This window comes from Colossoma macropomum, unplaced genomic scaffold (assembly GCF_904425465.1).
Source record: "Colossoma macropomum unplaced genomic scaffold, Colossoma_macropomum, whole genome shotgun sequence".
NCBI classification, from domain to species: Eukaryota; Metazoa; Chordata; class Actinopteri; order Characiformes; family Serrasalmidae; genus Colossoma; species Colossoma macropomum.
In genome coordinates this window covers 36,873,863-36,889,697 of record NW_023494791.1, presented here as the reverse complement: position 1 = coordinate 36,889,697, position 15,835 = coordinate 36,873,863, and the positions used below count along the sequence as shown (strand labels likewise).

At 40.5% G+C, this 15,835-nt stretch overlaps 1 protein-coding gene across 1 annotated transcript; it reads left to right on the top strand.

The window, feature by feature from the left end:
* The first annotated feature begins 409 nt into the window (after nt 1–409).
* dkk2 (dickkopf WNT signaling pathway inhibitor 2) lies at nt 410–15,776 on the top strand. Its single transcript, XM_036573503.1, has 4 exons — nt 410–1,021; nt 11,363–11,513; nt 12,034–12,165; nt 14,832–15,776. The coding sequence occupies exons 1-4, from the start codon at nt 785–787 to the stop codon at nt 15,080–15,082; spliced, it is 771 nt and encodes a 256-aa protein (XP_036429396.1). The 5' UTR covers nt 410–784; the 3' UTR covers nt 15,083–15,776.
* Nucleotides 15,777–15,835: the final 59 nt, after the last annotated feature.

Genomic DNA, 15,835 nt, shown 5'->3' with positions numbered 1-15,835 from the left:
AAATATTTTATATGGTATCAAGTAAATTAACTAATTTTATTCAATCTAAATAAACACTTTGAGTAAACGACTATTTCAATCAATGTCAATGTTAGTTGGATAAAACTAGTTCAACTGCTTGTTACTACATAAAGTCATTTTTAGGTTTATCTGATGAGCCGTTTCTTGTGCATCAAGTGCGTTCTCGTTCGCTGACGTCACTGGTGTGGGCATTATTTTTGCCAATGAACCGCGCGTGAGGATGAGCTGCGAGCCTATCGTAGCGCCGGGGGGCGGGGCTTCTCGAACACACGTGGAGGCAAAAAAAATAGAGCAACGCCGCGCGCCGTCACCCTGTTCACAAACGGGGCGGAGGAAGAGGATGATATAAAAGAGACCGACCTGCATCCTCAAAATGCCAGCAGGCTTTTCCACAGAGAAAGACACACACAGGGAGACATTACCAGCCAGAGACTGGGGACATTTAATCGGCTTCTTTTTTACGTTTTGTCCATTTTTCTCTGAGATTACGCTAGCCCTGTAGGATTTTTAGCAATTCTTTTCTTACCGCGCACATAAATGTCTCACACTGAGTTTTGGCCTCACCGAGCCGCCTCACTTGTTTTGGACATTGTTAAACGGAGTTTAGGGTTTTAAGCCCCCCTGTTCTCAAAACGCAGCTCTGTTAGAGGGTTCTAAGCCCCTCACTCTCAAAACGCAGCTCTGTTAGAAGCTCTGGGTTGGTGTCTCCAACTAAGCACACACCATATTTTAGTGTAAACAGAAGACTTTTCTCTCACCGAGGATGCTCGCAGTGACTCGGAACTTCTGCTGCTGCTGGATGGTAACGTTGCTCCTAGCAACAGTAGCGTCGCTGGGCGCCAAAGGCGGGAACTCCTTAGCAACCGCGCGGCACGGGGCGTCGCGAGACGCCGAAAACTCCATCAAATCCCCGCCGCTCGGCGAGTCGCCCACAGCGGCCACCAACCGCTCAGGGGTCGCTCACAGTGGAGCGGCCAGGAAAGGCAACGTCCGCCTTCAGGTAAACAAACTGTTTCTGTGCTGACTCTAGCTTGGCTAGCTACATGTCCAAAAGTCTGTAGACACCCGTTTATGCAGCGTTTCTTCTGAAATTAGGGCTCTTAATAGAAAGTTTGTCCTCGTTTGCTGCCTTAACAGCCTCTACTCTTCTGGGAAGGCTTTACAATAGGTGTTGGAACATGGCTGTGAGGATTTGACTGAATTCAGCCACAGGAGCGTTAGTGAGGTCAGGTACAGGTGTTGGATGATCAGTTCTGGATAACAAACTCCACTTCAACTCATCCTAAAGGTGTTGGATGGAGCCCCATCACTCCAGAGAACAGTTCATGTGCTGCTGCTCCAGAGGGTCTCATGGAGGGTAGCAGTGCTTTTCTATGAAGATCATACTAAGTGCAATTAGCAATGGGTGCACTTTAAAGTAGCTGAATTCACTAATTAGAAGTCTAGATGTCTGGGTACTTTTGGACATTTAGTGTATGTGCCATTTTTAGAGGTGTTTGGTGTGTTCTTACACTGGTGTTAACTTGAGGAAAGAAACAAGGTTCTCATTCAGGTACAGTCAGAATAGTTTATTAGATCTGCTCACCCTCAACTAAAATGAGCTGCTATTTGTTTTCCAGCCAAGTGTTGCATCTGTATAATGCAGGTCAGCTTGAGTGGGACGGTTGGAGAGCTAAAGTAGATAGAAATCTGTATCCCACATTTAAAATTAGTGATGGCATGTTGGTATGATGGGTATAGGTATCGGGTCAATATCAGTAGAAAATAATGGATCAGATTTTGAGGGTAAAAAAGAATGAATCTGATCCAGTCCTGTAGCAAATATATCCTGAAAAAGCACACACTCACATTGTGTGTTGTGATGCTGTTAGCTGTGTATTATGTCCTGTGGGGTAGTTCAGTGGTAGTTTACTTAAAAATAGCTCAGTTTAAAGCATAGAAATAATATTGGATCAGTACTGGTATCAGTCTTTTTGTGCCGTGTCTATTTAAAAAAAAAATACCAACAGCTCAACATGCTCTTAAAATCAGATAAAAGATTGTGCATGTGTTTTAGTATCACAAATCACTGTCAGCACATACTCATTTTTAAAAGCATTTACATGCTTTTAAGTATTTATGCTAGGATACTTAGAATGAGCTTTTTGAAGCACTTGATTTAAAAGCAGCCAAGCCCACAGTGATGATGCCACATCAGTCAAAAACCTTTATTCACATTCAGCACACATGCAGCAGTATCTAAGACTGACAAAAGAAAAGTATAGGACCACAAAGCTTAAGTGTCCCACTTTACCGCATGTCTCACTTTATCTGAATTTGCCCTACTAGTATTAACTATGGCAGGAAAAAGGCAATGTGCCCATTCAGCTTAACTCACAGTGTATTTTCAAACTGGCATTGACTTTGGCAGGCAAGACATGTGTGTGCTATATTTAGTCATGCGGGCTATTCAGTTGACTCTTCACACTTTAACAGCAAATGTGAACCAAAGTTTAACGCAATAATTAGTGTTGGGATGGTTATCCAACCAGGGATTAAGTCTAATCCTGGACTGCACAGCATTCTACACTAAAAAGAAAATTATGTCTAGGATTAGGGTTAGTATCTGTCTGGGAGACTAACCCGCTGTGTCTGAGTTGACAATGCTTTTAGTTAATATCAACAGGTACTTAAAGAAACAGGAGATTTAACCTTACTAAGCTTGAGTTTGAGACTTAATAGCTTGGGAAAGTTTCTTAAAATCATAATACATTCTCCTCATCATCTCAGCATGATCCAGTTTGTCTATGACTGAGATCTTTTTTAATTTGCTGTTGTCATATTTGTATATAGTACAGGTATGAGTCCGGATAGAAACCACTGATGTTCTGTCGCAGCCTTTCCTGATATCAGACTGATATCAGTGCAGTCTCCACTGAGTAAACCTGGCAGTTCTGGTAAAAATTTTCACTAGCAGTGGATGTATGTTGGTGGCAGGTCAGCAAAAAGTGGCCCTTATGGAGTTCAGTCACAATTTATTGGCCTGGTGAGTGATTAAATTTGAAAACCTGAAAAGTGTCAGTCTCTCTCCCCCCCCCCTCTCTCTATCCCCCTTCCAGTATGTTTGCTTTCTTACGAACCTCCATCTAAATATCTCTTCTCGGCCTTGCTAAGCTGTTCCACTAAACCCAATCCAATTGGCTGAACTGACCGCAACGATATACATGGAGCCCACCGCATTGTTATACAAGTGCTCTGCCATGCTACATTTAACCTCTCAGGCAAATGAAGACAGCTAATAGCGGTAACGGTGGTGGGAGTGCTATCCCTTTGGCAGCCTGGAATGATTTCCAGGCCTTTTTTTTAAATACACTGCAGCCAAATACTGAACTATGGCCAGCCTCCAATAGCCTGTGCCTCTAGGCACACGCCACTGACCATGTGAGCCTGTCTAAAGTGCTTGTTTATGAGTGGGGTAAATCAAAGATAACAAAGTAGATGTAGTAGTGTGATTTTAATAGGGAAAGTGTGGCCTGCGATTTGCAATAGCTTTAGAGCCAGTTCTCTTTGCGCATAAATTAAAGTTAAATTCAGTTCATATGGACTGTATGGATCTATTCTGTGGCTTTTCACTTTAACAGTCTCACCTCAGTGTGCAATAATGAATCATTCTTACGGTTACGAACTGAAGTTGGATCCAGAAGTGATGGATTGACGGAAAGCTGGCAAACTGAACACAGTCTAGCTACATGTATCTCAGTGCAACTGTGAAGAGAGCACACCACACAAACTGCTCACTGTAGCTCATTGATGCAGGACTACAGTGTGTGATGGATAGGGTGCTGACTGCTGCTTTTATCAGCCTTTGGACAGAGGTGTCTTTACAGCAGTGATTGATGGTTATCTGCTTCAGTGAAGTGTTAGAAGAGTTAGGCGCTAATTCACCATCACACCGTTTAGTCACTTTCCAACATCAAATCTGCGCTGGCTCTTGAATGAATGTGCCACATTTTTATCTTTCCCTAGAAAGCTGCTGAAATGTTTCCCCTCAAGGCCTCTAACTCACTAACATTAAAGGATAAGTGGAGGATCATAACATAAGCTCCCAATAAATAGTCCCCACTGACTTACCCTCAGACGCTGTGAATTAAATGTGCGGGAAAATGGGCCACCCACCGTTGAGCCGTCATCCCCAGAGGGAGGCTGGAGTGCTGTTTGGTGTTTCTAACTGTCACATTAGTGAAGCAGGCCCACAGCAAGCATGTCAAAGCCATGGTTGGTGGCAGCTGATGGCGCTTTAACATGTTTATATTTCACTGTCTGTTGACAAAAATTGTGCCCTGACAATGAATATCATGCATATTGGATATTTCTGTTCTCTCTCTCCCTTGATAGATGGACAGACTCACAAATCAAGAATGTCACTCAAAACAGTCCTACTTTCTAAATCTGTGTGTGTTTCAGCCAGAAATTCAGCAGAGTTACTCCCTTCAGGCGTTTTGAGGAAATGCATGTGGGTGGTCAGCAGCTGATGGTTTTTGTGGTTGCACCAAAAGAGGAGCACAGGCATGGGCACAGCATACTTTAACCCCTCAGTCCAGGCGGGATCTGGCCTATATACTGCATGATCGCAAGACCTGTTTCTCATCAGTGGTCCATTTTTTTCTTTCAAACTGGTCTCCTTATTTAATTTGATGTGGAGGTTCTGTTAACGAGGAGGAGACTGGAGTGTTTGGGTCTGGCTTGTAAAGAGGGGAGGCAGGTCCCTCCTGCCCCTTCTGGGGTTAAGTGGCTGTTTAGTGATGCTAACGAGCTGAGAGGGTGAACTAAAACAGCCCGAGGTGTGACGGCTCGTTAGCGGTAGCTGAGCTAATCATCTGTCTTGCAGTCCCTCACTAATGGCTATCATTGAGGCCAGGAGACGCCATGACCGCCACCACCAGGGAACCTTAACACATCTTTGGCATTTATGGCATTCTGAGCCTGTGCTCTCAAGAACCCACTCTCATTTAAGACGTTTAATTTCCTTACCAGCTTCAGCTAGCTCTCTTCCCTGTGCCGCTATGCCTGTGTGTGTGAAGCGGGCTACTAAGTGTTTATGTTAGTCGTGTTGAATGAGTGACAGGATCTCATTCAAGTGGCCCTTTAGGGTTTTGCTACACACATGTTTTGTGGTGGAGAGATTAACCTTAAACTTGTGCTTCAAACAGTGAGAGAAAGCGCAGACCGCCTCGGTGATCTGATACTGCAGGGGACCTCGCCCTTTGAGGCTGTATGGGGTTTGTTTGTTTAGTGACATCGTTTATTTTACTCTGGAAAACCCTCCCAGCTCACTAACACCATTCATGGTGTCAAGTGTCCATTTTGATTTCTCAAGGTCTGTTCCAGCTTGGCCAGGAGGCCCAGTAGGTGTGTGGGTGAAAGAAATGAAGCTTATAGCACGCCATTCAGGATTACACGTTCAGTTGTGCAAATACTGCTGTATTTAAGTTGAGTCTTAGGAGACCGAAATTTCTATCCTGTGGTTTGAAAATTGATATCAGCTGAATTGTTTTATTTATTGTTCTTTCTCAGGAAGGTTTTATGGAAATTTTGGGTCAGCGGGATTGTTTGGACTATGTAATGATTTAGACTGTTTCAAGCTTTAAGGATCACTTGAAATGATTATCGCTGCCCTGAAGGATGACTCAAACCCATCCAGACACGAGCTCAGTGGCTCAAATATTGCTGCTAGAGAGGCGCAAACTGCACTAGGTTTGGGTATTACACCACCATCCAACAATGATATCAAACCCCGGAGTGACAGGTTTGTGGAAAAGATGAGGGGAAAATATAGACGGCAGAAAGAAGTTCAAAGGCACGCGCATTTGAGCTTTAGAGATTGATCTCCTCACCGGCACGAGAGCAGTATGGCCATGGAAGGCTTCCCTCATCTGCCTCTGTCTCTGGCCTTATCAGCTCTGCTCTTATCTTCTATCCCAACTGAGCCCCACGCCCACCCTTTTAATGTCACTATGCACTCTTGGGAAGATAGGGGTGAGAGAGAGAAAAAAGAACAGATCAGTGAGGGATGAGGATCAAGTAGTAAAATAAAAAAGTAAAAAGGCACAGAAGCCCTTAGAAGAACGATATTAAAAATCTGCCGTGATCAGATGGACTGATTATGTGGAGATGTGGTTACGTGTCTACGGCTGGCTTGCTAAATTATGTGTTGCCTAGGAGAGGGTAGCGTCTGTTGCCTGGGATGAGGGTGGCGTCTGTGGCTTCAGGTAGCAGCCATATTTATGCATATTCTAAACAAAATGACAGAACTGGTCTCAGACCTGCCTGAAAAGCAAAGACCTGTCCTATACATTTTATATGATAAAAAACTGTCGGAACTACTCTTAGACCTGCTTAAAAGGTTAAGACTTATAAGACTTATACATTTAATATAGATTTTACATTATAAGGAAAATGACAAACTATTCTCAGAACTGCCTAAAAGGTAGAGACTCGTAATATACATTTTATGCTATAAAGGAAATGGCAAAACTACTCTCAGACCTGCCTAAAAGGAAAAGACCTGTAATATATCTTATACATGGCAGTAAAATGACACAACTGGCCTCACAATAGGCTATACGTTATGCATTATAAAGAAAAAAACAAAAGCAGTCTCTGACCTGCCTAAAAGGCAAAGGTTCATAATGTACCTATACTTTGTAAGGAAAATGACAAAACTAGTCTCAGACCTCCCTAAAGCAAAGACATGTAATATACCTTAAACATTATAGTGAAAATGATACAACTGGTCTTAGACTAGCCTAAAATGCAAGGACTAACAATAGGCTATATGTTATGCTTTATAAGGAAAATGACAAAACTAGTCTCTGACCTGCCTAAAAGGCAAAAACTCATAATGTACCTTATACATTGTAAGAAAAAGGACAAAACTAGTCTCAGACCTGTCTAAAAGGCAAGGACTTGTAATATGTCTTATACATTAAAAAGAAAATGAAAAAAGGAGTCTCTATTTTTGGACATGCTTAAAAGGAAGGACTAACTATTACTATTAGCAGCTAATCTTTTAAAAAAAATTATATAGATTTGATATTAAGATTTGAAAACATGACATGATGATGAATTAATCAAAGTATGTTGTAGATCAGCAGACATGCTTAAACTCAGAAACAGAAGAACATCTGTTTCTTACTCTGATTAAAACAGAAAGTCATTTCTAGAGTGGATATACCGATTTTATTTTGGGTAGCTAAGGTGCTGAACCTGTTTGGTCACACTGGTGTGTTCCTTTGAAGAGCAACCAGTACCAGCAATGTCATTGTTCTACCATTACAGACTACCAGCCATGCAGCCTGATATCATCACAGAGAGACAGATACTGTAAGTGCAGTGTAGTTTGTTTATAGGTTTATGAGATTAACAGCTGTATGAGGGTCTGTTCAGCTGCTGGTCTACCTTGCAGAACTCTGCCTGCATACCGACTGTCATTGCTGACAGACTAATAGTCATTGTTTAGTCTTTTTGTATCTTCACATTTGTTAATTTGTCAAATGAAAGATTTTTGTGAAGTGGATGGGTTTCAGCTTTAGTTACTGTAGACTTTAGGCATAGAGCTACATTTGAGAACAATCATTGAACAGTTCAAACCTTAGAAGTCAAAGAGTTAAGATTTACTTTTTGTTTAATTTAATATTTAATTACATAAAGATACACAATAAATGACATTTACATGAAATTGTCATTATGTATTGACAGCTATGAGTTTATAACTCCAACCTTCTCCCTTTTGTTTCGATGTCGAACAGTAACAAAAACGCGATGAAAATGTAAAAGATTTTTTAAGAAGCCAGCAGTGTAACTTGGATCTTATGGGCCGCAGTACAAAACACTGAATAGGACCTATGTACAAAAATAACAGTGTAATTTGCTTATTTGCTCTATATCACAACAAAGTTGGTGCTCTAATGTACTTAATGGTTGTAGTGTATCATTAATTTATCAGTACAATCCATGAGGGGCCCAATAAAGAGATTGGGGACTTGGTCCTATAGGACCCTTGTGCTGGGAGCCCCAGTACTATTGCCCCAACTGCTATGCCAGTAGTTGAACCACTGCTAAATGCACAAAAATAACTTCTCATCAGATTCAAATAATAATAAAATATCTCCTCTTTTACTTACAAACAAAAATGTGGCTTTGGTTAAAGTTTAGAATCCACACCTAAACTTTGACGGTGAAACAATTAGATGGAATACCATGCTTTTCATACTGCTGGCGAATACTGTAACTTCTATGGGTGAGACATATTAGCTGGTGCAACACTACAAATTAAGCCTTAATCTACATCTATAGAAACCAGACTGCCATTGGATGCCTATACCTAAACCATACCGAACGTCCTAATAAAATAAATAAAAAATGTGAAATTGGACAGTATATGGTGTTTTTTTTTGTTTTTGTTCCTGATGTTAACGCATCTTTGGCAAGCTGGACTAAATTCACCATGTGTTTCCAATGTAACAGCATTTCTGTTGCTTACCCAATAAGGGATGATCTTCCTAAGCCGTCTCAATGTCCAAAGCACATGGATTTTGGAATAACATCTTTGAAAGTTAGTTGATATTGAGATATTCTGTCTGCCTTACACTGTCCGAACATGTGTTGTGCATTTAATTCAGAAGAAGAGAACTTGTCACAATGACGTCAGTTGTTTCTCTCTGTGAATCATCATTAGTTGGAGCTCGTCTCTGTTTGATGCTTCCCTGGCTCCAACCCTGCACTGGCTCTGGCGCTGTACGGAGCAGTCGTCAAGTGCTCTCTTTCGGTCAGGACTGATGTGAATCTGTCAGTACCTCTCAGCACCGAGGAGCATCAAATGGTCAAGACGTGTCATTACATTAGCGCGCATGAGAGCATGAAACCGATCCCAGTACAAAGCTCATTCTGTAGAGGAGCGTAAGGAAGAAGTCTCATGTGATTTTAATTGATTTGGGGCTTGTAAATACAACTGATTTAGTGTTCTAGAATTAAAATATGTTTTTTTTTCAGGCATATTAAACTGTTTAACTCAATCTGCGTTCACTTTAGGGACTTTTTAGCAGATGTCACTGAGCACTGATACAGCAAATCTGTTTCAGTTCAGATTCAGAGCTCTATCACTTCTATGGACAGAAGATTTGATACCGAATTTTGATTTCTTGTCATGCGTCCCAGATGCATTCATTGCTGGCTAAGGCTGCAGCTCGAAAATTAAAGGCAGATTTCTGAATATGTAGTACTTTATCGAAGAGCACATGCTCAAAGTTCAAACTGAGAGGCTTAAGGACATTTTGGAATGTTTAAATTGGATCAAACATAAATATTGGGTAGTATTGCTTAAGTGTTTTTATTTATTCTTTGCACGCCTCCCACCCTTACTTTAGGCCAGAGGCCTGAAAGCATGTGTGAGACATTAGCACAGATTAGAGTATCAACTGTAGTATCATGGCAGTCCACAGAGACACGTGTTTTGGAAAGCAATCTGAGCTCATCATTGCATTCTGTGGTTTCCGTTCACTCGTTCTTGGAGTCGTAGCTTGATTATCTTGGTTCGGCTGATGCTAACTAACATCAGTGTTCAGTAAGTCTAAACAGGAGATTTGAAGAAACAAACATAGCTGAATAAAACAAACTGGAATACCTATACAAACACCACACTGTCAGAAGGTCCAAAAGCAGATGCTTTCAAGGAATCCAAATAAAAGATACATGTTTTATTTTGAGGTAATGACAGTGCTTCTATTGTCAGGTGGCTGAAAATATTACTAGCAGTTGGAGAGAAAAATGCGACGCTGGTTTTTGGGGCTGTTCTCCACAGTTGGCTATAAAAACGGGTCTGTGTTTCACAGCAACACCACACATGCTCTGTTAAACTGGTTAGTGTCTCGGGCAGTTTTACCCCAAGTGTCTAGCTGTCTCATAAAAATATGCTTGGCGACAGTGAAGTAAGTGATGACTGTGATCGAAGACTCGGGATTAGATTTATTTGACTGAAAGTTGGAGTTCGGAGGTTGAAAGGATTTCCATATAATGTCTGGTTAGCATTAGCAGTTTTTCCCCACGTTACTCGGAAGCCCTGACGCTTGTTTAACTTTGCTAGTGAGAAAGCACATTGATGTTTGCTCATTGTCTCTATTTTCAACTTAAGGCAAGAACTATTCCCAATTATATTTTGGAAATGTCTGATCATTTTAAATCATCTGCCTTGTAGTAAATGGATCCTCTGTCTGTAAAATGTTCATTTTTACAACATAGAATTAATATTCACCGTATTGTTATCCATATAATTAAAAATACTACTGCAGTAGGACAGGTAACAACTTTGTTGGAACATGAAGCACAATTCACTGTTTTATGCAGAAAATGATTAAACATTTCTGCATAATTTATTCATAATGATGTAAACATGTCATTCAGGGTGGATTGATGTGAAACACTATGTTCTACAGAAACCTGAGAGTCGGAATTGTGCACAGTGGTATTGATAGAAACCAGACATCCACCTCTAAAAGCTCCCTTGCAGAAAGTTATTAAATGAAATGGTTACAAATATGTTGCCTGATGCCTGAGACATTGTTTTATGATAGTTTGGAGAGGGTTTTGGCTTAAAACATTTTTTTAAAAGCCAATCTTTGTGAAGAGGCACTTTGGGCGTTGTAAGTCAAAGAAAACTTTTTTTTTGGGGGATTTTCCACTTTTTTACCAACATCCACATTACATATAAAACTCAGATGACACGGTCCACTGGTTGTTTTTTATAGAAAATAAAATGGCTGAGTTGTAGACATTATGACCTCTGGTTTCTATCACTGCTGTAAAGATATCAGCATCATTAAATTTTTCTACAATGAACCATTTCTCATCAAACCACTCTGAATTACTTTGCTGACATCTTAGCTACTGAATTCTGGAGAAATTTTGAAAAAAATCAGTGGAATTCCCCTTCAGGTAAAGATAAACAGAGATGGCACAGATTGATTACTGGGTATCAGTATGAGGGCAACATCAGCAGAAAATGCTGCATCAGATATCAAAAGGGAAAAAAAAGATGAGTTGGATCCAATCCTGTAACAAATCTGTCCCGAAATAGCGCCCGCTCACATTGTGTGATGTGCTGCCGTTGGCTGTGTTTATCCTTGTGGGTCAGTAGAGTGTTCGTGCTTCAGTGGTATCGTGCCATCTCTAAAGACCAGTAAAGAGGATTTGAGAAATATTTTAAGTGGTGCAGTTTTATTGAGCCAACTGAAATATATTAGATGTGCTTATCACACTCACGATTACAGTGAAGGATTAACGTCTCTCTCTCTCTTTTTGTGTGCAGATGTACCCCTGCAGCAGTGATAAAGAGTGTTCGGTCGGTAGTTACTGTCACAGCCCTCAGCATGCTCCCTCACGCTGCCTCACCTGCCGTCGGAGGAAGAAGCGTTGCCACAGAGATGCCATGTGCTGCCCTGGCAACCGGTGCAGCAACTGTATGTGTTCAGTTGTTTTGCATAACAGCATCCTCATAATTTTTGATTATTATGTTATGTTATGATTATCATGATAATTATGTTACTATATGCTTTTCTGGGTTTGTCACTGCAGTGGTAGGACACTGAACAACTGTATGCATCATAAAAATAGAGACTGCATACACTGTATAATAACTACCTGATTGGATGTTACTACATTATGCCATTAAGTTTTTTCCCCCTGTTTATTTGTTTAGTTACTTAAAAAATCATTGTACTCAGTTTTTCATGATGTTTTTCAAATGTGGAACTACTATTTTGCTACTATGGACCTTTTCAGGCACATAAAGGTGCATTTAGGAACCTTTTACCTTGTTCACAAGCCTCAGAAAAGCTAAATATTGTGATACATGTTTACCATGAAAATGTCTTCAGTAATTCTGCCATATCGCCCAGTCTTATTTCTGATGAATGTATTCCAGCAAGCCTTTGACATATTATCCAAAAACTGATGCCAAATTTCTCTCCCCTGCTTTAGATATCTGCATCCCATTCTCCGAGAGCCTTCTGTCGCCACACATCTCGCCCTTAGAGGAGCACAACAAACTCTCAAGCAAAGACAAGGGCTGGAAGAGGAGTGGGAAAGCCCAAGCCAAGCTCTCCCTCAAAGGTGGGGAATTCACGCCAGCCTTGTAAATCTCAACAAAGATCTTATGGAAAAAGCCATGTCTCCACCAGACTGCATGGGGTTTGAAACTTTGGCAGTTTGGAGAGGTTCTCCTGTTTCTGTGCATTTACCTCTGTTATCTCCAGTGGCCCTGCCACAGGTTGTTATTTGTGTGGAGGAAAGGAACGCCAAGCCACATAATTACATACTGCTCATAGATCAACCTATGATTTTTCAGCATGGTATGGAGCGTGTGCAGAGTCAACCATAATGCACTGCTCTTCCCGCTTCTATATAAACCTGGCGTACTCGTAGGGATGGTGACAGCATAACCCCATTCAATCATAAACTAAATCACAGGACATTAAACTCGTCTGAGGCATTTAAAAGGACTCTAAAAGTCCTGCCATGTCTGTCATTAAGCTCAAATCATGTAATTACACTTGCTCTTAACATGGGCTATAAAATTGACGTCTGACTGAGATGTATTATTTAAAATCTTCCATTTGAGTACTTAAATTGAAATGATTATCAATAATACTCATAGCCTACCACTAGGCAATCAGAAACCACTCCACATATTATTAAGGCATGTTAAATGGATGGTTTTCTTGTTCTGGAAAAGGACATGGTTCTTGTTTGTCGTTTCTTAACATGTCGCTTATACAGATATGCCCCAGCTGTGAATGCAGAGATTAGAAGCCATATGACCCTTTACCTGCTGGACACTGCTGCTTAGAGCTTTAGCCAGGAAGGCCTCTCAGGAAACTGCGGTTTTGTTCAGGGACTCGTTGAGGCTGGATTGTGTGTTTAAAAGCCTTTGGCAGGGGAAGTGCGCATGCCAAATTATTGCACAGAAATCTCACAGTTAGATGTATTATAAATATTTGCTATACTAATTATCCCTTTGAAAGACTAATATAAACCGCCTGACAAGTGTAGAGAGTTTCCCTCAACTGAATCGAATTGGTTAATAAATCAGGAAATCGTTTGCTCGGATTCTTTGGGGCCCTGTATCTCTCCCTTTATGTGCAAACCTCGTAATGCAATTTTAAATCCAATATAACAGCAAGAGCTCTGGATGTGTTTGAAGCCAAAACAATGTAACGGTTTGATTTTTCTTCTCTTCCCTTTGGAGAGTTAGAATTTACAGTACTTCCCTCGAAGAGCTGCTTGATTGCACACAGTACAGTCATTATGCTAACATACTGATGAAATTACTTAAGATAATCTAATAATTTGGTAAATTTGGGGCATGCCATGTAATACTCAAGCTAAATTATATTATCTGTGGAAAAGGGCAGTATTAAAAGATATTGACAAAGTTTTCTTAATACTGAAGATCAAGATCATTTAAAGAATTCCACCTTATGCTGTGTTTAGTTGTCGTTTTATCAGGAACACCTACTATATAAGTGCACTTTGTAGGTTTATAGTTACTGACTGTAGCCCAGTGAGCAACTGTAAACCTAAAAAATGTGCTTATAGTTGTATGCAAAAGTTTGGGTGCCCCCAGTCAAATTACAGAGAACACACTTCTGCACATTTTAATGCATAATCACTGTTTATATGATGAATTTAACATACTAGAAAAAATAAAACATAAATATGGCCTGTGCAAAAGTTATTGCACATTTTATATTTTATATTTTCTAATATGACAGCCTCTACTAAATAAGAGTAGCATGGATTTCCATACTCGATCATTTTATACTTATTTCAAACTTTGCTTTTTCAAACAATTAAATACGTATCCTATATCAATAAAGGCACTTAAGAAGTTTCAATCAGGTCTTCGTTCTTACCATAGTACTGTGACAGCATTGGTTCATGTTGTGAATGACCTCAGGCTTGGGGTTGATGCACAGAATCCTTCCAGTTTGGTCTTATTGGATGTAAATGCAGCTTTTGATAACGTTGATCTCAAGATTCTAATCTACCATCTGGAATACTGGATCTGCCTCTCAGGCAGTTTTAGAATGGTTTAAATAATATTCGATGAATAGACGGTTCTTGGTTTCACTGGGAGATCATTCAGTAAAAAATATTTAACACTTCTTGTGGAGTCCTACAGGGTTTGGTTTAGGGCCTTTGCTTTTCTCTTTGTACATATTACTTCTAGGTGATGTCATTAAGAAACATGATATCAGTTTTCATAGCTATGCTGATGACACGCAATTATACATTTCCGTTCTTTCTGAAAATCAAGACTCTGTTGAAAGGCTTACCAGCTGTGTGTCAGATGTTTCTCAGTGGATGTTACAAAATTTTCTACAAATAAATCAAGAAAAAATCGAATTCTGATCCATGGGACTAAAACTCGGAAAAAAGATGCTTTATGAGAAGCTAGACTCTTTACTTTTGTCATTTGAAAAATATTGCTGTATATAATATAGAGTTCTTATTAGCTGAACTGCATTGACTGTCTTTATCTTTTAGGATAGATATTATAGTTCTGCTACTAGTATTTAAGGCTCTAAGTCACTTATAAAATCAACAAAACATGCAAACTGCAGAGCGTTCAGATTTTTGCATATAACTGTGTATGGTAGGTATTCCGGATAAAATTGTCAGTAAGTGTAGATACAAGGTAGGTGTTCGTAATAAACATTGATTCAGTGATAAAGATAAAGTATTTAACGGATTTCCCTCCGCTTTCTTCCTTGTAGGCCATGATGGTGACGCATGCCTGCGTTCCTCGGACTGTTCGGAGGGCTACTGCTGCGCCCGTCACTTCTGGACCAAGATCTGTAAGCCCGTGCTGCGTCAGGGTGAGGTGTGCACCAAGCAGCGTAAGAAAGGCTCTCACGGTTTGGAGATCTTCCAGCGCTGTGACTGCGCCAAAGGCCTGGCCTGCAAGGTGTGGAAGGATGCCACCTCGTACTCCAGATCCAGACTGCATGTGTGTCAGAGAATCTGAGGGCGGTGCAGGTGAGGGCCCAGCAGGCGAGCTGCACCGTGGGGCCCATCCTTTCTGCCTGAGGGCGGAACGGAGAGGACTGCTTTTTTTCCAGGACTCAGCCATCTGTGATGAAGGGAGGCATGGAAGGGAGAGAGAGAGTTAGAGAGAGTGAGAGAGAGAGAGAATAACCCAGTATGTGTGTGTATGTGTGTAGTTTGGGACAAACGATTGAGATTCGTGATCTGACGCTGCCTTGGATAGTACATACCCAGCCTCTTTTCAGCAGCTTTTTTGCTGCACGTTTTAAAAACTGTATTGATTTGAAAGCCATAGCCTTTCACCAGCAATAGATGGAGGTTCTGAAGCAATTCCACTCTCTCTATGCATTTAGGTTTATGTATAATACATGTCAAACAAGACTGTGTTTACCTGTTATCTAGTGATTTGAAATGCACATGGTTCAGCATAACTCACTTATCAATCAGAAATAACCACTATATTTCATGAAAACAGTATCTAACTGTTCTGTAACACTTGTAGTATATAACCATATATTCATTTCTGCTAGATCTACATTGCTCATACCTGCCCAGAGCAAAGCACTCTAATTTGTGTTGTTGTATGCAAATGTTTGGGCACCTCTGGTCAAATAACATGTTTTGTTAAAGTTTTTTAAGTGACAATAAGTTACACGTTCTCTACAGAGAAGAAACTTCTGCACATTCTAATGCACAATTACTGTTTATTTGCTAAGTTTAACATATTGGGAGA

Excerpts from the sequence above, each read along its gene's own strand:
- dkk2 (XM_036573503.1), top strand. The coding sequence starts at position 785 with ATGCTCGCAGTGACTCGGAACTTCTGCTGCTGCTGGATGGTAACGTTG. Across the intron at positions 1,022-11,362 it reads AAGGCAACGTCCGCCTTCAG|ATGTACCCCTGCAGCAGTGA; the intron begins GTAAACAAACTG and ends TTTTGTGTGCAG. Across the intron at positions 12,166-14,831 it reads AGCCAAGCTCTCCCTCAAAG|GCCATGATGGTGACGCATGC; the intron begins GTGGGGAATTCA and ends TCTTCCTTGTAG.